This window comes from Solea senegalensis, linkage group LG20 (assembly GCF_019176455.1).
Source record: "Solea senegalensis isolate Sse05_10M linkage group LG20, IFAPA_SoseM_1, whole genome shotgun sequence".
NCBI lineage: Eukaryota > Metazoa > Chordata > Actinopteri > Pleuronectiformes > Soleidae > Solea > Solea senegalensis.
Window position 1 is genome coordinate 6,789,736 of NC_058039.1, and position 23,849 is coordinate 6,813,584.

General features: G+C 42.2%; 1 protein-coding gene and 1 long non-coding RNA gene across 5 annotated transcripts; one reads left to right on the forward strand and one right to left on the reverse strand.

Annotated features, from left to right (window-relative positions):
* Positions 1-1,059: 1,059 nt before the first annotated feature.
* On the reverse strand, positions 1,060-23,192 carry dtnbp1b (dystrobrevin binding protein 1b). Of its 4 annotated transcripts, none has more exons than XM_044053469.1 (4): positions 22,649-23,192; positions 6,664-6,831; positions 3,179-3,322; positions 1,060-2,561 (listed from the first exon to the last, which is right to left on the reverse strand). In XM_044053469.1, the coding sequence occupies exons 1-4, from the start codon at positions 22,692-22,694 to the stop codon at positions 2,224-2,226; spliced, it is 696 nt and encodes a 231-aa protein (XP_043909404.1). In that variant the 5' UTR covers positions 22,695-23,192; the 3' UTR covers positions 1,060-2,223. The 4 variants fall into 4 exon arrangements, with proteins under 4 accessions (XP_043909404.1, XP_043909405.1, XP_043909403.1 ...); XM_044053470.1 differs by lacking the exon at positions 22,649-23,192 and adding an exon at positions 9,635-9,820; XM_044053468.1 differs by lacking the exon at positions 22,649-23,192 and having other exon boundaries at positions 3,179-3,313; positions 6,664-7,437.
* On the forward strand, positions 3,317-22,622 carry LOC122786927. The gene is made up of 5 exons (XR_006362504.1): positions 3,317-3,415; positions 6,676-6,851; positions 7,429-7,531; positions 7,725-7,831; positions 22,580-22,622. It is a non-coding gene; the product is annotated as an uncharacterized LOC122786927 (long non-coding RNA).
* Positions 23,193-23,849: the final 657 nt, after the last annotated feature.

Below are 23,849 nucleotides of genomic sequence, written 5' to 3' on the forward strand. Positions count from 1 at the left end.
GTTTGTACTTAAGGTTTAATAAAAACTTACCGACAATTCACTGTCATTTTTTTCTCCAACCTGCTCGTGTGTCTCTCGCTCTGTGATTTTTTAGAGTTGCCGTCGTCCTACGTCACTTGATCTCTTTTAACAGACGTGATGAAAGCAATCGGCCACTAGCAAAAACACCCATAATGAAATGGTTTCCATCTTCAGTATTTTTGCTTCTTCTCTTTTTTTTTTGCAGACTTCTTAACGAGTAAGAAGACTTTTGCTGAGAAATGATTGGCAGACTAATCCATCGCTCCATTAACTATAAAGCTTCAGAGCAAAGGAGGGAGGAGGAGGAGGAGGAGGAAGCCACATGAACTGGTGGACTGTGCATGTCAGTTCTCTCCACATACTCTGGCTTCCTACAGTATCAAACTAGGGATGACTACGGTTGAGAACATTTTTAAAATTATGAAGACGAGTAAAATAGTCATTCACTTACAGCCCAATATGCAAACAAATGCAGCCAAAACTGCTCTAAACAGCTGTTTCTAAATGTAATGATGCAAAGAGTCAGACTCTTAGCATATTTATTGTGGTTTTTAATTCAAATATTCTTTGGATATCTTCTTGTGAACCTAATTCAAACGACAGGACACTGTCTCTGGACGTTTTGTCGTTTTCTTTCACTTCCCGGGCAGGAACCTGAGTGGGAATTGAAAACCAAACGCGTAAATGAAAGCACAAACGCCTGCATCGCTGGACAGCTGTCGTTTTGTTGTGACCTAATCATCGTACGCGGGAACTGTTGTCAGGAAGAAGAAACTAATCACTGTGGATAAAAGATGCAAACAGACACCGGAGGAGGTCTTCTCACTATTTTCGCTCGCTACACATTGTTCCGTGCAAACTATTCCTTATTGAAGTGCACTATTTACTCTCTCTGCATAACACTAGTATTGCGAGCTTTACATTTGTAAAGAGCTGGAAATCAAGACTTTCACGCATTAATGCTCTAACCCTTAAATGCTGCTCACGTTGCAGTCTTTAAATGTGTTCCTGTCATACTTGGATGGAAATGAAACAACGCCACATGAGACACATTTATTACCAATAGGTCAGAAATTATGGGCAGGGAATGAGTGATGCTGCACAATAGATCGGGATAGAGTTTCACTGCGTGGCACGCAAGCCACTGTCAGGTGACTGCGTGCCGTATTTATCAACACCAGTGGCACAAATATATGATCGAATTGGTTGTGCACATTTAAAATGTTGAATCTTGCTCATGAACCACTTATGAGGGTCAATGAAACGAGCTTTGGGGATTCAGTTTGTCCGTAAGGTCATAGAAAGTACAAATACCCATGTGTTTGGTGCCAGCTGTTCAGCAGTTACAGTTATAAAACCCAGCTTTTAAATATCACAACTGTGCCTTATTTGGCATAAACAGAGCGTTGTTTTTTGGGAAGAAAATGACACGTGATGGATGCGTCAAAACCTGGTGCCACTGAGGTGGCAATAATGTAAATAATCCCAAACAAAAAGAACTCTGCTGACGTATTGGCACAGAGCGAGGACGTGTGGATGATCCCAATCACCTATATTTATTCTTTAGTATAATCGGACCGTTCTCTGATTCTCTAATGCCAAACTACCCATGTGCACGTGAAGCCGCTCAGTCGTCTGACGCTTAAAACCCAAACCATTTTAAAACGACTGTTCAGTAACAGCATAGCGATCATTTTGTAATCAGGAGGTGACATTATGATCACACCACTTTATTCTGATGCATTTTTAAAGTGTGGGAATAAGCAGAGAACATTAACCAAAGAAATGTTTCGATAGTAGCATGTATGACGACTTCTGCAGGACACATGGAAATGTTTGTGAATCAAAGTTGAAATCCATCCTCCTTTATGTCCCGCACACATTTTGCATTTTTATTACTTACTATAGACGACTGTTTTACCATAATATAACTTCCTTATTACAAAATGATCACCACAGCAATACCTTATTGTGACTGTACTGTAAAGTCTTACCCAAGATTCAATTAGAATTTGAAAAACTCTGGAGTCTTACAAGTCAACGTCATGTGGCAGTTAGTGCAGCCTCCTCGTATTTCTTTCATATGATTTATATAAAAGGGATGCGTCGATTGGAGAGAAAGTAAAGCCAGTGTTGTTATATATCTATCTGATTTGGCAGCTTTGATTGTGTTTGTGTTAAAAATCCAGCGCAGTTCTCTTCTCAAACCTTCAACCTGCTCTCCTCACAGTCTGTGCTCGCCTGGTCCTCATGGTCCACCCTGTCCACCAACGCCGTGTCTGCGTGCACCTCCTCCTCATCCAGGGTCACGACCACCGGTGGCCCTCTCCTTCGTCCTCCTCGCCTTGGTCCTCCAACGCCATCACCTCCCTGTTCAGACTGCTCCTCCTCATCCTCCTCCTCCTCTTCCTCCCCGGCCTCCGTGTCCTGGCTGGCCGAGTCGGTGCAGGTGGACGAAAGGGAAGAAAGCTTGTGGCGAAGCTCGGCCTGCGTGGGAACCTGGAGAGTGATCTCTGTGGTGAAAGACTCCACATCTGGCCCTGAGTGAAAGAGGAGATGTTTAGAAAAAGCAAGTTCACAACGCTCTTGGGTGAGAACAGTGAGAAGCTCATTTTATAAACCAACACAAGTCATTTGGGAATTGTACCCCTTTCTTAAAGAAAAAAAACCCCCATACGATTCAATTATTTATTATTCTTCATTATTTATTTGCTATCTCAGGCAGCAACTGCAAAAAAATATCTGGATTCCAGGTCACAGTAATGGAGGGATTTGTCCGAATTTGCTAAAAAAAAAATTGTCCGAGCAGAATTCTTACTTTAATCTCAGAATTCTTACTTTTACTTTAATCTCAGAATTCTAACTTTAATCACAGAATTCTGATCTGATTTTGACTTTAATCTCAGAATTCTAACTTTAATCTCAGAATTCTAACTTTAATCTCAGAATTCTCAAATTCATTTTTGGGGAAAAAAAAAACAGGCTGTCAGTTGGAGGCTGTTGCTTGTTGGCCGTAACAACATGTTTTCAAAGCAGATGTTGACAGACGACGTTGGTGTCACAACAGTACGCGTGTCAATCTTGAGAGTCACATATTCTTGTTTCCTGTGACTAATTAAATGTGTGTGTGTGTGTGTGTGTGTGTGTGTTCCTGTACCTGTGACCGGTGAAGCGGCGCTGTTGTCCTCTCCCCCCGAGTGAAGAAACACATCCAGGGCCTCGTGGTCAGACATGTCCATTAAGTCCATCTGCTCCAGCATGTCCACGTTCACCTCCATGGACGACATGCTTCCTAACGGCTCTGAATACAACACGGAAACAACAATTTAATAACCACAAGCAGGACGGGAGCCTTCAAAGAACAGCTGCAAGGGGGCCGAGTCCAGGAAGAAAGGTGCTTTTGTTTTTTTATTTGTATTTTTATTCTATTAATTAACAAAACAGCAAATGGGCTGAAGGTGGATGGTATTTGAAATGGGCAAGCGTATGTACATGGAACACTGTAACTATGGATTTGCAGGTGTCAGGAAGCTGTGTATGAAGACCGGCAATATCATTAACCCTTTAACACTTTTTTGTGCTTGTTTTAACCATAAAAGGACCAGAACATGTCCTGTGAGCAGAATAATATCTGCCAATATCTGGCAGTTGGCTTACTGCATGTTAAAATACTGTTTTAACAATTTAAAAGCTTTATTTGGGAAAACACTGCCCAAATTTTGCATGTTAAATTTGAAATTTGAACAGTATAAAATCTTTATTTACGATAACATTTTTTGAGTCTCTTAATTTGCAAAAAACAGGCCAAAAATGTGAAACTATGTATGCTCTCTCCTCTCTGATTCTCCGGCTTCCTGAAACAGTGTGAAATCGCCGTAATAACCACGCGTTGGCTTTGACGTGCAACTTCTCACCTCTCAGAAACCGCTGGAGGTTTTTTCCGATGGCACAAAACGTCACGTAACCACAGTGATGCAAACGCGGCGTCTGTGATACGCTCGGTTTTAAAGGGTTAAAGGATCTTTTTTTTTGTTCATTTCAAGATATATTAAATACGAGCAGGCCGACGTGTACAATGAAAGAATAGTCACTATGTTGCCCTCGTTTAGCGATCACATGACAAATATGACGTGATCTTATTACCTCTGAAGTATCTTTTGGCATGAGAGCAAACCAACTGTCTTCCAGTGTACATATGGACACGGTGAGCATTAGCATTAAGACAATTAAGAGTTCACTCTGTGGTAATGAAAACAACAGTGCATACATTTCAGGTTATAACTGCAGCTTAATCTTACACACTGGACCTTTAATAATGCCGACTTTGACCCACAGGGTCCACTGAAAGTCCGTTCAGTATATATGTGTATATATATGTGTATATATATATATATATATATATATATATATATATATATATATATATATATATATATATATATATATATATATATACATTTAAAAAAAACTATTGACTGTCACACCAGCTCATACATATGGTCTACTATAAGTCCTGGATTCACCACCTTCACAATCTCCCTCTGTCCACGGTCATGATGTGCCGCATGCTTTACAAACAGTCGGTCAGTGCAGTGGAGGGAGGAGGGGCATGTGATGGGGGTGGGGCAAAGGTGGCAGAAAAAAGAAGTGCGATGATTGGCCGGGACATTCAGCAGTGAGAAAAGATGCCATTGGCTACTGTACCTCAAGGAAATGAGGAGAGCAAATGAGGGCAGCACGAGGGAAGGAGAGCAGAATAAAGAGTTAAGAAAGATAGAGATAGATGGAGAGAGAGAGAGAGAGAGAGAGAGAGAGAGGGGTAATATTATTTCCCATGGACGTCAAAAATCTCCATGTCCATAAAATAGCAACACACATCATCAACATTGACTTGTGGTCATAATACATAATAATAATATGATGTTTTCAGATGCATTAGCTTCAGCATTTCATCTGAATGTCCACACATTTGACACAGTTTTGCAAAAACGTGAACGAATGAACCGTATGTACATGAACAACGGAGGTGGAAATCACTTAACACTTGTCTCTCCTTCCCTGTCGTTGGGCGCGGAGACAGCTGTGGCGTTTCTCTGTGACACGTCTGAGAGAGACTGGGGTATAATGTTTGCTGATGACTTCCCGGTATGAGCATCCTCTTCTCGTGTGCATTTCCACAGCTCTCCTGTCAGTTGTGCACTGACTGTCACATAGGAGCAGCTGCACAGACTCAGCGGGGGGGGAGGCGGGGGAGGTGGGGGGAGGAGGATGTCGCTTCACTTTTTCTGTCCCAAATGGAGCAATGTTTCCAGCACATGAGCAGAAATGAACACACACACACACACACAACAAATTCTATGGTTGTGTTTAAGTTTGAAGGTCATTCAGGAAGCACTGCGCTGAGAACATTGTTTCCATGTGACTGATCTTCTTCTCTGCTTTGGCTAAAAGATTCCCCTGCTCACACAGGAAATGTAGCTCACCATATTGTGTATATATATATATATGTATATATATATATGTATATATATAGAGCAGGTGTGTATAACACCCTTGAAACTAGCCTTTGTCAGCTTACGCCTTCCATAACCTTGTCTCTTTCTTTCTCTTACACGTCCCTTTCCTATTATCCTCTGTCTCTTTTTCAGTTCTTCAGCTCAGTGTTGCAGCCCCGCTATTTAGCGGAAATCCCCACAGAATGTTTATTTCCAGACGTGTTTCACCACAATCATGATGTGAGCCACCTCTGTAAATAATTACATACACTCGCGATTCAAAAGCATCGGCTGTGGATTTTTGTTCCGCCTCTCCACTGTCAATCACACATTTCGACGTGTTAAGTCGAAATGCAGAAATCTCTTCTTTTTCTTTCTTTTTTTTCTTTCTTTTGGCCACACATCTAAAGCTCGACTATTTCATTAAACCGTACCTCAGTTTGTGCTTTGGTGATCGTTTTTGTCAGGTGTTGTTCTCCCTGTGTGTGTGTGTGTGTGTGTGTGTGTGTGTGTTGTCTCCGGGTTCTCCGGTTTCTTCCCATAATCCAAAAACATGCAATATGGGAATTAGGTCAATTGGACACTCTATGGTGACAATGAAATCACAAATCTCTCCCCTCTCTTGTTTTTAGTTTTTAAGTCTCTTTCTTTCAACTCCACCTCTCCTCCTTCCTCGCCGCTCCACACTCCCATCACAAACTTAGTGTGGGTGATATTTTTCCCCCACATCATGTGGATACTCCAGCAACAGATTTTTGGCAGTAATGCATGGATTCAACTGCAGCGCAGTTCATTTGCACTCCCAGTGGAAGAAAAATACATCTGTATGGAAATACACTGGTTACGGCACGGTAGCATTTTTCAAAGTAATGGCTCTGCTTGTGTGTTTAGTGTCAGGCACTCAGACTGTCTCACTGCAGAAAGCCATTATGGCTCAATCTTGTGATTCGCCACTTGAAGTGTGAAGGTTCAGGTTGATAGTATCAGGAGTTTGGAATTCATTAGTTTGAATGCCGGATTTCTTTGGCTTCGTCACTGAAGAAGTTACAGATACTGAACCTCAATCTTCTCTGTTTTCATTTCACAATAAATGGGGAAAAAAAGAGCATTAAGAAGAACCTCTGAAATCCCCTCTCCTGCTTCTCACCTCTCCTCTCAGCAATCTGCAGGTAGCCGGTGGACAAGTACTGTTCCATGTCTTGCTGAAAAGCCTCCTCGAAGAACTTCTGCCTCTCTTTCAGCTTGACCTGTGGAGGTGGGACCACTCCCTGCTCTGCCCCAGGGACTCTCTGTGGGTGCTCTGCATCCAGCTCCACTACAACACACAACACATGGGTTTGTTTCTTTCTTTTGTGTAAAGCAGTGTGATAAACGGTGATAAAAGTGATATTCATGCTAAAAGGTAAAGACGGAGGACAGAAAGCTGGGGTGAGAATCTCAAGTATGATTAACTTATTTATTAAGTGTTTTTTTGCTACACAATCCCCATTTTTCTGTCTTAAAAGTACCTATCAAAAAGTAAAAGGATCAAATCAACTTGAATTTCCGATAAACCCACAGTTATTTCAACAATAAAATGAGAACCCTCAAGTTTAGACTTGACAACTGTTTTTTTTCTTTCTGTAAGCAACAGGAAAATAAGAAAGGAAAGAATAACACGCTTTATAGTTCATGCAGGACATGGTAGTCATATGACACTCTCTTTCAGTTGCGTTGCAATACATGGTTTAACTTTGACAAAAGTGTTCCAGTCTCTACTGAGATAAATGGAAGCTCCAGTTGAATGAATCTAATGTACTCATTAATCCAAATGCACAACAGTGTTGATCTTAATGCTCATGCACTGTAGGCACATATTCCTTGATTCACTCGTCCCTGAGTAACTCACGACTGTCTCTTGTGGGTTGCACAGGAGGAAGACACACGTGCTCGCTGACCTCTGCTGCGCACACTTCAGTGAACCGAGCCTCATCTGCTGCTGCTCTGAAACCTCAATGATGCTGCGACTTCAACAGGTCAGTTCGGGACAGTTTATCTCTGTCACTGCTGCTGTGGTTTGTCTCATTCTTTAATTCGTTGAAGTACACATAGTCACCGTGTTCGCTCCTCGTAAGCCGAACAATATGTCTTAGAAGCTGAGTGTTCATGAAAAGCATGCATTTATTTATTTATTTTGCTGAGTGGCTTCTTCTTTTTTTTTGTTTTAAGGCACAACTGGCTTTAACATGGCATTTACTGGATTCTGATTGGCCCAGGCAAAGGCAGGGGGGGCGGAAAGAAGGGTGAAAGAAAACATGACCCTGCGGACAGAGACGGTGAGTTTGTGTGTGTGTGTGTGTGTGTGTGTGAGCGCTGTCTTGTCACGACTAAAGCCTGGAGTCTCGGACAGCCTGTCTCTTTAGATCATTCGCCTCCCCCCTGATAGACGACAGCATTATATGCAACAACACGCTGGCACTAACTAGCGTGGCGAGAGCCGGGCCACGACACAAAAAAAGTTTCAAGTGACCGGCAGTGTTTTAGGTTTCTAAGGTACAGATGGATATAGTGGTACTGAAACATTCCTTTTTGCGACTAAAATCTTGCAAGGGCATTTCAAGACACCCACAGGCTCTTACTTTGCATCAAACTAGTGACATCAGACCCAGTTAGTGTCATTATCTGTAGCAGATCATAAAATGTAAGTGTGCTCTGGACTAATGAAGTGGGGCTTCTGGAGGTCCCACTCTCATCTCAAGAGCCTCAGGCAATCGCCTGCTTTGCCTTTCCTGTAACGATATCCCTGTAAATGTGCTTTTCTTCTTACTGCTACTGAACTTCATCTTCCCTGCAAAAAAAAAAAATCAATATCCAAAATCCACTGCCTGCAGAGTGTTAATTGTACCATGGCATCAGAGAGCAGGTGTCTCCACACACACACACACACACACGCACACACACACACCGGAGTCCTGATAAAATAGACTGGGCCCTAAAGGGCTCATAGCAGACTGAGAGAACAATGAGGTCCCAGTAGAGCTCACACCAACACACACACACACACACACACACACACACACACACACAATCTCTGTGTCAATCCTCACTCAGCTGTCAATTCATCTCTGTAATCTGACTACCCATCTTTTTCTCCATCACTCTTGCCTTTCTATCCTGACACCGTCCTCCCCTCACTGCTGGCTAGTGTGTGTGTGCGTGTGTGTGTGCGCGTGTGTGTGCGTGTGTGTTGCTGGTCTATTAGATTATGGACCTTGGGGGAAGCTTTGTTCAAATTGTGCAGGGTTAGTATCAGGGGATACAGGCAGAGAAAGGAAGAGAGGGGTCAGCCAGTGTGTTTGGCTATAATTACAGCTTGTGGACAGACAACAACAATAGAGCTAGATCCTGTTAGATCCTGTTTTTTTTATTTTTTTACTTTTTTATCTCTATTCTTATTCTCAATACATTATTACCCTGCACTCTCTATCTCTGGATGTTGTAGTATGCCCATCTATCCTGTCTGTCAGAGTAAACCCGTCCTTCACCATTGAACCATGTGACTTTTATTTATTCTTCTGTACTTTCTGCACTTTGGTTCTCTGTGGTTGTTTTAAAGTGCTTCACAAATAAAGTTGGATTGGATTGGGTTGCCAGTAAAGTTCAAATGAAAACAACTGAACATAACCACGCATCCTTTGGTGTTTTCTTCATCATCATCATCATCGTCGCCCTTTTAAAATAACCCATGTTACTTTAGTGACTCAGTCATATTTAGCCGACATGATTGCACTGATGACTTAAGTGTAAAACAAAATCATTAAATTCAACCATTTCTCCCCTTTGTTGCAGGCAGAGCTGTTATACTGCAGCTGCACAGTCAGATCCACACACAAACGCCTGCACAGCCTCACACAACATTCAATTACACGCTTGCATGACATGATTCTTATGCTCATACAGACACTGACACACGTGGTGATGATTCATAGGAGCTAAGGCAGTTGTCAAATGAAATACCATCAAATACAAGGGCTTAGCCATATCAACAACCTATTTCCTGTCTTACTTTTACATTTCAAAATAAAAACGACATATTTTTAACGGCTTAACAGGGGGGAAAAAAACATGAAGCGAGCTACCTGAGTTTGCTGCTGTTGTCTTACTCGCGTCTGATCCTGCAAACATCACGTAGGCCCCCAAAAAAGAGAGCCAAAGATTTCCCCTCACCGGTTTCTTTTTGTTTTTGTTTTAGTAATAGTACACACAAACATGTACTAACAAAAGTGTTGATTGCTCTCCTACTCTTCACCTCTCCGCTGTGCTACACCCCCAAAAAAAACCCAGGGGAAATAAAGAGCGCACAAAGAACGTGAAACAACCGTCGTGCTCTTCTTGTTCAGTCAGCTTATTCGTGCAGACGGATCAGTGTGACGTGAGACTCATAATATCATCACACTTCAGCAGTAGAGAGAGAGACGTGTGATGCTGTATGTGCTGCACAGACGCAGGACAGGAAGCAGAACCCACAGGAAAAGGGGGTTGATGTCAGGGTGTAAGAGTGTGTACACGTGTTTGTGTGCGTGGGTGCACCGTGCACCTGGGTGCAATTTATCTATACTGTCATTTCATATAGGAGCAGAGTACCATCAACCTGCTAATGAACGTTGCTCCTGACGGTCGTTAAAGTGCAACTAAACACCGTCTTCTGTCGCTAACGCTGCCCAATGACTGGTTTTGACAAAATACCAAGAAGTAGGCTGAGACCAGATTGAGGGAGAGGAGCTGTGAGGGGTCGTGGTCTGACGCGGAGATGCAGCCCCGTGGCTTCACATGGAGGAGAGAGAACGGTGACAGAGCAGCAGCTCTTTTGAATGCAGTAGCTGGTGTTTGACCAGAGAGAGGCAGAAAGTGAGCTGGTTTTTAGGACAACGTGTAATCCAAACACAGAACGTCACTAGACACCCATATACACGGGTTTGCACCTGAAAAAACCTAAACCAAAAGTGGCTTCCACTTATAAAGCATACAAGGCATTTAATATTAAGGGAGTGAGAAAACTCCATCATCAAGGCCAATTCAGCTCTCCAGGATTCAGCTTATGCTTCAGCTTTGACTAAATGAGTCAATTTCTCACAGCCTGCCTCACAGAACCACACTGCAAAATCTTGGCGTTAAGTGCTCGTCGTGCATGATTGGTCACCCCGTTCCCTTTGTACAGTCACTGCTAATTTGGGCTTACTTTCAACGGGGAGTCGTTTCATTTCACTGACGACATTATGGAGTCCTTTTCAGGTAATGATTAGCGCTCTTTCAGGATTAAGATCCGTTAGGTATAAAGGAAACATTGTGTTTAAAGAGCTGACACTTTATTTAAGTACGTGTAAAATAACAAGTGACACTAACAACCTCCCCTTGAAACTGAAATGTGTCTTTTTATACATCAACAGCTGTATAAAGTCGCTGATGGATGGATGGATGATCTGTTCGCCAACAATGCCTGTCAGAGGCCTGGGACTAGAGCCAGTGATTGTGTGTGTGTGTGTGTGTGTGGACAGTATTAGATAAGTACTGCTCCTCTGAGACTGTTTATATCCACTCACTGACCAATCCACTGGACAAACCTGTTCACATGCTTGTAAAGTCAAATCCCTAATCAGCCGAACAGGTCAGCAACTACATGCAGGCACGTGGACATGGTGGTGAAGTTCAAACTGAGCATCACAATGGAGAAGAAAGATCATTTAATGGCATTGTAGTCGGTGCCAGACACAAATCTGTGGCTCTGCAGGGATTTTTGCACACAACCGTCACTTGGCTTTACAGGGAAAATGGTCAGAGTGGTTCAAGATGATTGAAAAGGCAATGGTTATTCAGATGCTGAGATCAGGGTTATTGAACCTTGAAGCCGCCGCGTGTCCTGCGTACCTAATAAAGTGGCCAGTGAGCATTTTGTGAGAGAGGAACACAGTGAGAGTGCGACAGCCAGTTCTAAGCAGGACATGAGGGGAGTGAGTGTTATCCACACAGATGAGAGGACGGCATTCGCGTATGACCTTCAACTGTGAGTCACACAAGAATAAAATCCTCATCATTATATCAAGGTCGAAACGCTGCTCAGTGTTTGTATTCATTTTTAATTTGTCGACACAACTGTCCGTGGCATAAAAACAACGAGTCTAAACAGTCAATTCTTTTCTATTTTGATTAAAGCTCAAACAATCTCATTATAACTGTTTCATACACTTTACATCAGACTGATTAACCAAACACATCAAATGTTCAATATCTGATATGAAATCCCCCCCTTGTTCTAGCCGCCTCTTTAAATTAGCTGGATTTTCTTCTGTTTGCTTATAAAGGCCGTATATTTCATTCTGAGACGGCGGCACGAAGCCTCCAGACTGAGAGGCAGACTTGACAGTGGAGACTGTCAAGTCTTCTTCTTCTTCTTCTTAAACACTGCTCACTCAGCCGTGGCATTTTTAAGATTCTGTCCGCCTCACACTCTGTCTCACATGTGCTCAGGTTTCTGCTGAAGGCAGCCCCTCGACAACGCAGCACACGCACCCACAATCGACTGTTCCTCTCCATCACATACACACAGCAAACACAGATGCTGCGCATGCTAAGTGACACATGAGCGGAATACATAGTGTAAGTGAACATGTATGAAACAAGCACAGGCGTGTAACTGTTAAAAGCACATAAAACAAAGTGGAATGAACCATTCGGTCGTTCGTCTTTATCCGCAAAGTCACAAAAGTCACTTTGCTGGATAAACTACATGTGCATATACAGTATAGCTGCAGATACATATATGTATGTATATATATATATATAAATACTTTGTATTTATTCAAATAAGTAGATGTCAAGAGTGGCTTGTGCTTGATTTTTAATTTTTTTAAATCAGAAACATTCTCCATAATAAATGAGGATCAGCTTCTGTATACACACACAACAACAGACCCATGATATTCCTGTAACATTTTGACTCAACTTGATAAATGAAAACTTAAATACAGTCTAATGAGTGCAACACATGCACACGTGCAAAAGTCTTATTTCCGATTATTAAAAATTCAGACCATTATATACACAAAGAAATATTAAAATGAATACCCTAACATGAAGAGTTCTAGTTGTTAAACGACTGACCGATGTTCAGTTACTCTTCAAACACGGGTGATTTTTGTGCTTGAGGATAAAGGCGTTTTCAAGATGAAGCCGCGAGGACTTTGATTGAAGAGAAACAGTCAGGAGCTTGAATATGAGTCGAGTTCTCATCATTCCTGACCGGCACAGATCAAGGTTTCTATCTCTTTCTCTCCCAGTCACCGTGTGCAGATTTGAGTAGGAGTCCAAACACACGCTGAACCTGCTTTGCTAGTTACACATGTAACCAGGCAACCGTACACCAACACACAGGGAAAGCTCAGTGGGAGGGTTTCTCGCGTCCCGCTAAGTCATCCACAGTCTGAGCTCCATCAGACGATGCAGCATTTATTCCTCTCGTCTCTTATAAACCCCTGATGTGATCTGATAAATTCCTTATGACCTTTTGCGTATAATCCAGGCGTGTCAAATTAAACGAGACGCCAAGGTTGTTTACCCACGGTTGTCTTTCAGTTAGAGAACAGATGGGTGGAGAGACAAATTATTTAGACAGGCTGGAAGATATTAACACGTATGAGAGTGGGTTGCGTCGAAGATGTCGCTGTAGACTGCACCAATTACGTGTGAGTGAACTTAAGGTCATTCTGCGTTTACACCTTTCTGAACTAAATGGATGAACAAATAAGTAGCCCCAATACTTGCCTGATTTATCGTGCTGCGTCACCTTAGCTGTGATGCTGATACTTAAATCCTGAGGAGATTCTGGCAATTTGCACTGCAGGCAATTTAAATTCTGCTTCAGACCGTGTCAGCTATCGAGCTTAAGGCTAAATTTGATTCCAAAAATGAAATTAAAAAAACCCACAAGAGGCTAATGGAGCATTTTGGCTTTAAAGTAAGAAAAAAACACCAGCACTATCAATTGTTTGGGTGTCAAGAAACAAAACACAGTGTTGAGTGTGAATCATGTATGAGTTATTGTTGTATTTTGATCATTTTAGAGCCTGTATTTCGAGTCCACTTCCTTTAGTCAAAAGTGTCTGTCAAGCGTGGGTACTCTTTCTTTTTATTAGGTAGTAACAGAAAATGATCGAATCCACACTTTCCTTGTTGAAAATGTGTTGTTAAAACCCTGATTTCAGTTGAATCGGGGTTCGCGGCTCGCAGACACAAACTACACAATATGACGACAGCTGCTTCCTGTATCTCAAGGTGCATTTATTGTCGTACCATTTTGAAATGGGGATTTAAATAGCAGTGACGAAAACTGGCTCGTACTTACAAACTGTGTGAGATATTCATTGTTGTTCGGCCAGAAATAATCTGCACTGCGTCGACACACAGCCACACTATTGTGGGACGTGTAAGCCTTGTCTTCCTGTTTGTTTTGTTCCAAAATGGACGAGTTTTAAAATCAAAATATTGTGGGGAGAAGAGCCAGAGGGAGAGGTGAGCGCATTTATTTTATGGAGGGAAATGTGAACATAGTGTTTTAAGCGTCCTGCTTTCCCACGACAGGGTGACATTGACCTGGATTACATTGCTGCAAGGCATTTGCTCTTTTGAAATGTGCACGGTGCCTGTGTGCATTAGCATGCGTTCACACACAACACACAGACGGAAAGATGGCGCCAAAGGTCAGCAGCAAAGGAGATGAAGGCTGTAGAACAGCTGATGCGTTGTTAGGCTGTACAGTACATACTGTATATGACTCACATTCAAGTAAATGTTGCTACGAGCCTCGTGATCTTTATTAACAAGAAACCAGGTAATATCTGTCTTCCATGGTTTCTTATGCAGAGGAACTAGTTCAACTTGTAAGAAATGTTAGTGAGGATATCCACAGCATCGTGAAACTGAAATTACAAGTGTAGGAGTTGCAGATATTTAGATATAATCAGACATAATATACCTGTTGTTATTTTTCTTTTGCTTGTACTTTATTTGCAGTATACTTTATCAATATATACTGTATGCTAGTGGTCCAAAAATGCAGGGATATTATTTAAAGCCACTGTGCCCATCCCTAGCATAAAGGCCTTTTGTATAACTGCATTATTCTTTGTTAAAATAAAGAAAAAAATCAGTGTCTGGATCTGATATGATCCACTGCCCTTGAACCCACTATCTTGATAACTGATGACAGTGAAATACAGCGAGAGAGAGACGATGAGTGGGTTGTTTTATCTGACGGCACACTGTCAAACACGGGATCCATCCATCCAGGAGAGAAGACGACAGTGGAGATGGACCGCGCAGGTTCTCCGAGGCCTCCGAGCTCTCCACTTACTGCCCAACTTTGCACAATCTGCTCAAAAACAGACCCATCGTTTCCAAACGAAACGTAAAACAAGAACATTTTCGTGTTCCTTCATGCCATTTTAGCGAGATACTGAACATATTTTGTGTGCCATTTTATATTCCAATTCCAGAGCTTTTAAGTAAGCCCTTTTAATGAACAATGAAAAAGTCGTGCCTGCGCTCAGAGATAAATGTGGGAGGAAACGAATCCCTGAGCTGTCAAATAAATCCAAGTTCACCCAATGAGCTCTCAGAACCTGTCTATTAGGACTCAAACTGTGTGGGCTGGAAACACATTCAACACCGAACAGTTAAAGCCTCCACAAAGGCCTTAACTATATGATTAGAGTGCAGCTGTGTGATGCCGTACTACTGGAAAGTGATTTTTACAAATTCCCTGCTCCCTGGCAGACAATTAAATAAGCTTACGTCACCAAAATCTGTGTGAAGTGCTAAGAGAGGCTGAATGAGAAGGGAAAAGTGAGCGTAAGCGGCAGGTTTTTACTCACACTGACAAGAGTGATGTCTTGATAAATGCTAAAAAAAAATCTCTCCTCTCAATGAAGTCCAAGTGACTCACATATATTATTTAAATGTGAACAAAGCTATATGTGTAAACATGAGTAGAGCACAGGGAGACATTCTAATACAATATGTGGCCATGTGTTTTAGACACACACACACACACACGCAAGCCCCATTGTCCGGAAATAAAATCAAATGTGAATATTTTAGTTTTCTAGAACATTCACGCAGGCTGTGATGCATTATGCATGACATCTCGTCTCTCCCAACCACAACAAATAGTCTTACATCAGCAAAAAAAACCACTGCAGCTCCTCAGTGAAGACATCACTCTGAATGATCTGTTATAAGACGCAGAAGACGGGGATATCCGAGGCTATAGTGATCCAAACTTTGGCCCATACACAAAATATATTAAAAGTGAAGCTTGAAGCATCTTTAAAAACAACCTCTGTTGCCCAAAAGTGCTTTTCATGCTTAAATGAAGTTAAAGGAAGCAATAAAACACAATAAGGAACGTCACCAAATAAAATAAGTAAAAACACAGCAGTGGAAACATCCCATAGGAGGAATGATAAGAAGTGCACCCATTAAAATAAGAAAAATAAAAAGTAAATAAATAAAAGCTCAAGTGGTATTCAAACCCAAAGCAAATACAGTCTCTGTCCTCCCGAGTTAAAGTCTGGAGTTAGAAATGTCCATGAGCTGCCGAGTTGTCGACCTCACTGGAGCGTGAAGGTGGCGCAAGAAGCTCAGTCAGACAGGGTGACGCGTTATTTGACTTCAACAAACTTAAAGTATCGCAGGCTGTGCTGATGCTGTTAAACACGTTTTACTTCATACTCATACTGTGGGATAACGCCAGCATTCTGTTCGACTCGATTCAGGATTGACTAGATACATTCATGTATTTGGAAAGCTCAAGTAAAGCCGGTTAATATTTTAATAACATTGAAAGGTTTTAACGTTGCTACGACTGTTACATTTGATTGATTCTCTGTCATTAAAAAAAAAGAAGAGTTAGCTCGGATCAGTCTTTCATTAGTATTCGTGTCTGCGGGTCTCTTCGTTCAGAGCTGATGAAAGATGTTCAGACACAGAAGGTTATTTGTATTATTTCAAGTCATTTGTCAGTGGTCATCTGGAATGATGTTAAGAATTATATTTCTATAACTGTTCATTCGGGACCAAATATCAACGATAAAAGGGCTTTTTGGGTTTGTCAATTTCACTTTTCCAGAATTTGACCTATGTTTTATATCAATTAATAACAACAATTTTCCTTTTTTTTGTTGTCAAAGTCAATAAAAGGCTCTTGGATAAGGCTGTGTTATGTTTCAGCGTTGCTATCGCTGTGCTGATTGCTACTGTGAGATCTCACAGCTGATACATCTCATTTTCTGGGACCCCTGCCATCACCAACCTCTCCCTTTATTTAGCAGCCTCATTTCCTCCTCACGCTGCTCAGCAACAATAGACGAGCCTCCAGCTACAGCAGCTGGTCATAATGTGTGTGTGTGTGTGTGTGTGTGTGTGTGCGCATGTACAGACTGAGGTTAAGAGGCAACCAGTTCACATAATGGATGAACTTCCAAATATCGTTTCTTCACATGATCAAGAGCTGTAGATTGTCAACCTGCAGCGAGTAAATAACCAAAGAGGGAGGGAGACCGATATTCTGTGTGTGTGTGTGATGATAGAAGTGGAGTCGACACTGCTTTTCATCCAAGTGCAGGTTGCCATGGTAAAGAACATGGTAAAGAATATATATGTATATATATGTATATGTATATGTATATGTATATATATATATATATATATATATATATATATATATATATACATATATATATATATATATATGTATATATTGAAGTTCACTCTGACTGCATGGCCGTGTTGCAGACAGACCTTGCAAGACAATCAAAGAGTCAGTGTCCATTCACTGACACAAAGCAAGTGGCTGACTCTGAAAACACACAACTGCAGAGCAGAGAACATGCTCTTCTCATTTTGTCACGTCTTACACAAAATATTCCCAAGCTGTTTTTTTTGTTGTTGTTGTTGTTGTTAGATTTTAACAGAGAACATCACAATATTTCAGCAGAATCTCACTGTGGTTCAGTTCTCTGTCACTGCAGATGCCCGTATCCTCCTGATCCCTCTTTTCTGTTACTCTTCTCCCTCATCCATCTGCAGTCACTGTGCACTCTCCTGTTAGCACGAGCATGAATTGTTAAAAGCATAATCTTGGCCGGGGGGGGGGAAAATAGAGAGCGAGAGAGTTACAAAGAGCATTCATACAGAGATGAGGCCACATCAACGCAACTGCACGTGCATGCACGCACACACACCTACACTCACACACAGTGTAACTCCGCACCACACTCTCGTCTTTGAGATCATCTCCTCTTACTCTAAAGCCCTCGTGGTGCACACTCAGCAGCTCTGTTTGTGCTGCTGCATCTTGATCATGTGGGTTAATGTTGTCGTGCACTATTTACAGTTTCACCTCTAATTTACAAGCAATTATTCAAAGGTTTACAGCACAGAACACTTTTAAACAACATTTGAAACGTTTAACCCTTTGACACGTTCGCACAAGCGCACTTTGCATTGCCGTAATTACGCAATAGTTTGTGTTAACGATTTCTGATTATTGCAGGAATCCGGCCAATCAGCATCTTTGTCGCCAGAGAGGGGAAACGTGTGAAAAACCCCTGTACATATACACCTTTTGGCCCCGTTTTAGACATTGAGAATGGCATTTTAAACATGTTTTACACTGTTCGAATTTCAAATTTAACATGCAAAATCTGGTGTTCATACAACTACAGTGTTGTTTGGTTTTTGTTCTTCATTTTAAATTGTTAATACACCATTCTGGCATGCAGTAAACTGACAATAACTGCTAGATATTGAACGTTATTCTGGAAAAATGGGCATTGGCACTTACTCACAGGACATTTTCTGGCCCTTTTATGGTCAAAATAAGCCAAAAAAGTCCAGACGGACAATCTGAGGCTTAGGTGTTAAAGGGTTATTAATATGTGGTTGTGTGTGTGTTTTCTTTACACAAGGCAGTTACAGTTCTATAATTAGCATTTTACAGGGGAAAGCACGCTCATCAAAGGACACTGCATTTTCAGTCCATCTGTTGTTTTCTTCTACCTGACTTCTACTTGGACCACACACACACACACAGTCACCTGGCACACAGAGGGGAATCATTCCCTCCCTCACAGCAACCTGTCTTTCTGTCTCCACTCCACACCACCTACATGTTTGTGCATGCACGGTACGTAGCAAAAAATCATTACGAATCATTCATCTCTTACACACAACATGCAGATAGAGTGAAATGCAGCATCGGTGGAAATCAGAGAAGCGAGGAGCGGGAAGAGGGGAAAATGCTCGACGACCCAAGTCCAAAGGAAGAGGACCTTGAGAGGTTTATCTGCTCGTGTCTGACCTGAGTTATACCATTACATAAGGCAGCAGGCAGGGGGTTGGAGGAGAGAGGGACAGTGAAGGCAGAGGAAAGCTATAAACAGTGAGCACCATGATAACCAAGCAGACAAACACTGTAATAACAGACTTTAGCGTAGACATATAAAGACATCCAAATGCAAAGACGTGCATTCAAAGAAATCGCACCGCTCACACGAGCTCCCAGTATCTGAAGCTGCAGATACTGTCTCTTCAACCACAGACCTAATTAGAGCAAAGCTCTGCCTGTCTGACCAGGCTATTACTTTTCTCTCCATCCTCTCTTCCTCCATCTCCCAGAGGAGTGGGAGGAGAGCAGAGAAAAAAGGCGATAACCCACCTGCTGTGCAACCTCACACACACATAGTTTCTGTGATCGGGACTTCAGACAATGGTCTGTTTGTTCATCTATTTGTGTGCGCGCATGCACATTGCATTTTTTAATCTTATGTGCAAATACTTATACTCATCTCGAATCATATTCAGATCCAGATCCAGGCTTCTCACTCTACTTTGCCCTTTAAATAACTGGGACACATTGTTCAAATAAAGGAATTATATACCAGTCACTAATGTCGCCTTAATTGCTATCATTAGGCCTGTCGGGCTGTTTAAGGGTCTATTTTGTCACGTCACATGACTATGTTCTTCAGCATGATCGCATAATAATGGCTCTTGCGGCAGAAACCGTCTGCACCCTCTACACTATGTTGATCTGACTTTTCCAACACTTTCACATTTCACTTGTAGCTCCCACAAGAGGATTGCACACAACACTTACACAGGATTTTACTCAACTGCCCTCACTAGTTTAACAGTGTAGTCTATACGTGATCATCAACAAAACTGCTAAAATAAAATCCAACATCAAACTAGAAATGTGATCATCTACACCAATACATTCAAAGTACACTTTATTAGGAACATTATACGTATACTTTGCAGAGTTTACTGACAAATAAAAGCATTCTATCCTCCACATTCATAAAGGTCAGTGATTTTAGACACTGTCTGTTATTCTGTGTCCTTTTACGCAACCTCTTTCATCCTCCACCTGTTATCTCTACCCTCTTCTCCTCCTGACTTTTCTTTCCTGTTAATCGTTCATTCATGCAATGTTGTCCTCATTTAGCCCACTCTGCTTTCTCTCGCACTCTTCCGTCTTTAATCAGTCCCCCTCTTGTCCTCTCCTCCTGTTTGTTTCTCCTCTGTGTTACATTGCGAATCCCCAAAAGCATCTTCACAGAGAGATTGCTCCTCCCAATCTAATTTAACAATGAGGACCTTAGTGTGGCAGGAAGACTGGCAGGAAACACAGGCACTGTTGCAGTTGATTAAACAATGTGAGCTCTGAGAAAGAAGAGCCCATGCTCTGGGATTTGCCAACAACACCTGAGACGCCAGGTGGACACTGGTTGGAAGGCAAGAGCGAGGAAGAGACGGAGGAGGGAGGAGGGAGGAGGGAGGACAGGACAACAAACAAGACTTGAGAAGAGCGAGAAATCATGTTCATCCAAAAACAGGGTTAAATCCCATTTCATGGCTGATATATGAGACCCTGAAAAGTACTCGAGCAACACAAACAGATGTATATGTAAGCAGTTTTCATTGCTTCAATAGCAAAACACGCCACAGCAATAAAACATATATAGGTACCGTAGAGATGCACCATCGTAACTGCACGTATACGTGACTTATGTAACGCTGGGTACATGCTTCAAAGACTATGTTCTGAGAGCTGTGAAAGCTGAGTTTGCCTGTGGCTTTAGCCATCAGAGACAGTGCACTGTGCCATATTTCAATAGTCCAGGCTCCTCTCATTAAAGCAGCACAAAAGCCTAATCACATCTGCAGCGTTTTGATTTACATGCAATTAAAGTTGCATGTGAACCCAGAAAAGTGGAGAGGAGAGGAGAGGTGACTGATGTGTTATCGGCAGAAAAGAGAGCAGGTGCGCCGGGCGAAAAGGTGGCCACTGTGGAGTGGAGTGGGTGGGGATGTTGCACACAGTGGAAGAGATGGAGAGAGGACCGGAAAGGAGACGAGAGGTGCGACAAGAAATCATTGGGCGGGCAGAAGTGATGACACAGCACATCCATCCCAGTGGCAGGTTGCCTGATGTTGCTCCTTTACAGAGGACACAAACTAACGGGGAGAGAGCATCACACTGTGATAATACAACACTCAACCTGGCTGCCAGAGTAGAGATTAAAAAGTGCTGCCGATTACAAATAAGTCTTTAAACAACATCTTTAAACTCCATAAATATGCTTTATTTGTGTCTCAATCCGTGTAGAAATATGTAATTACAAATTATAAACAAACAATAGATTTTTATTGCAGTTCTCATGAGACCAATGAGTGCTTTAATTTGATTTTTAATGACTATTTATTACAGTTATCCAACCTCATAAATTACCATGCAACTCATTTACCGCTGTTGGGCATGTACAGGATCTGTGCTTTCAAGGAAATCTATTTCCATCTAAAATTCAACAGCTTTTCAACTAATCTCTATTTTCCTTTTCATCTCAGCAATGACTTGCTGACTTTGCTCAGATAATGTATTTGGTTATGTAACATTATGGTAAGCAAGTCAGAATCGGAGCCTGCGGCGACTGGATGCTTCCACGTGTGAAGGCGCTGCTCTATAAGAAGGCGATGTGACGGATATAAATACTGACAAGGAACAAACTGGTTACGCATAAAGCAAACAGGCTAAGAACTACAGCTAATTGTGTGAAATTGGAATCATGCAGCAATAATCTTGGGCACAATAGTGAAATCTCAAGAACTAAATCCATTACAGGAACCTACTGTGGGTGTTTATGTCAGTGCGTGATGATTAACTCGTCACCTTTACACACAACGTCTCCAGGGCAAGTTATATGACTAACAGGGCAGTAAATAATATCCTCAAAAATAACAAGGGGGAGAACAGGAATGAAACTAAGAAGACGGGGATGGTGCAACAGTAATGGAAGCAATAAAAGGACAAACCATTTTCCTGAATGTGACACGTGCCTCAGTCTGTGTGTGTGTGTGTGTGTGTGTGTGTGAGGGAGGAATGTATATATGTATGTTCCCACCGATGTTCTCAGAGGAGTCAAAATGAGTCACATCATCTACATCATCTAATCAATCACCCACATACAGTAATCCACGTGTGTGTGTCTGACATTCACCGTCCCACACACTGAATAACAATATACTTCATGTTATTCATATAAACAGATATGTTCCATTGTCATGAAATCCGAAAATAACCTGAAGAAAGATGAGATTAAGACGTACTGAGGAAATCCTACATTCACCGTTTTTCATCCTCTTCTGAGTTCTGTGTCGTCGGGTAGAAATAAATGAAATACCCGTCGCTCTGATAGTTGTGACTGACAGCAGCACCTTGTCTGGTCCTTTCCTCTTACTGTGAAGATACGACTGGTTTGGTTGTCCATTAATGCACAGGAACTTTCACTGTCAACAGTACACACCTTCCATCATCCACACACACACACACACATGCTCACATTATTCCCATGTTCTCATGCTCCCTTTTGCTCTGCTGCCTCACACAGCACCAATAAACACTACAGCAATGTTTTTGTATGGCATTTGCATTTTAAAAAAATCATATCTGAATCTTGTCATTTCAGAGCGACCCTTGCAACATAAAGACCCCCGGTGAAAGAGACAGACCACAAAAGAGGAAAAGAGTCACTTACAAGAGTTCCTTTGGCTCCCGTCAGTTGCACCAGGCGAGGTGGACATCCCAGCCGGATGCTTTGTGCCCTCACAGGGTACCGCCGAATAGGAAGAAAGGGGAGGCAGCGCTCAGCGACTGTACACCAAAAACTCCGGCAATCACAACACCACCTGCCCACCGTACATGCTTGCACTAGTCTTTCACGCGGCACACATGCCCCTTCATACGAAACACTGCTCCAGAGATGCTCACCAGCACATCCTTCTCACACACTCACACACTTACACACACAAGAAACACACACACACACACACGTGCGTGTATGACTCAGTGATGAACCAGTGTCTAGCTCCCGTGTAAGAGACTGCTGAGGCTGACAGTGGAGAGAGAGGAAGAAGGGGGAGGCGAAGACGAGTGGAGCATACCACTGGCTGCTGTTGGACGAGGGAGGAGGTGGGGCGGAGGAGAGAGGAGAGGATGGAGAAGAGGAGGTGGGAGAGAGGGTGTGTGCACACATGATTAGTTTGAGTTGTGCATTATTCCTCAAACCAGGATTTAACGCTACAGAAACAGGGATGAAGTGGATCGAGATTCCAAAGGGAAAGTTTATCTCCTCGCTGCTTTTGTCAAACATGTACACACAGAGTCAAAAGTGAAGCAGCCTTGCGCCAACACCCACTCTGTCAGCCTCCACTGCCTGAGGGTGAGGGGGACATAATAATCCTCCTCATTAGCATGATGCTGTGAAGAGCATCACACTTGCAGCACCTCCTTCTCTCATGTCCTTCACTAACTCCTCCCGCCTCCTCGTCTCCTCTGAAATGTTTCCAGTGCATGTTAGTTACATGAACTTGAAGAAAAACTTGAATCTGTAACAAACCATGACTGGTTATCTGAAAATGACCTGAAAATGTGATCAAACAACCAGTAATGTAGAGAAATGAAAGCCTAGAGCTCGTAAACACATGCACACACATGAGACACACACACACACACACACACACACACACACACATCCACATGCATGCTAACTCCAGCCTTCATCTTATGACACATCACAGCCGTCGGTGCCTGAAGGACTGTTGTGGAGAGAAAAGAGAAGAGGGGAAAAAAAACAACCCCAGCAGCCACATTCAACAGCATTTGGATACAGCTGCATGAGTTACACTGCAGGGAGCTGAACACAAATATCATAAGCTTCTTAATTAGCTACGGGTGAT

What these genes read in the sequence shown, in the direction of transcription:
- dtnbp1b (XM_044053466.1), bottom strand. Translation starts at nt 6,910, where the DNA reads ATGAATATCACTTTTATCACCGTTTATCACACTGCTTTACACAAAAGA. An exon ending in GCAGATTGCTGAGAGGAGAG is followed by an intron (nt 3,323 to 6,663) that starts GTGAGAAGCAGG and finishes TGTTGTATTCAG; the next exon opens with AGCCGTTAGGAAGCATGTCG. An exon ending in CGCCGCTTCACCGGTCACAG is followed by an intron (nt 2,562 to 3,178) that starts GTACAGGAACAC and finishes TCTTTCACTCAG; the next exon opens with GGCCAGATGTGGAGTCTTTC.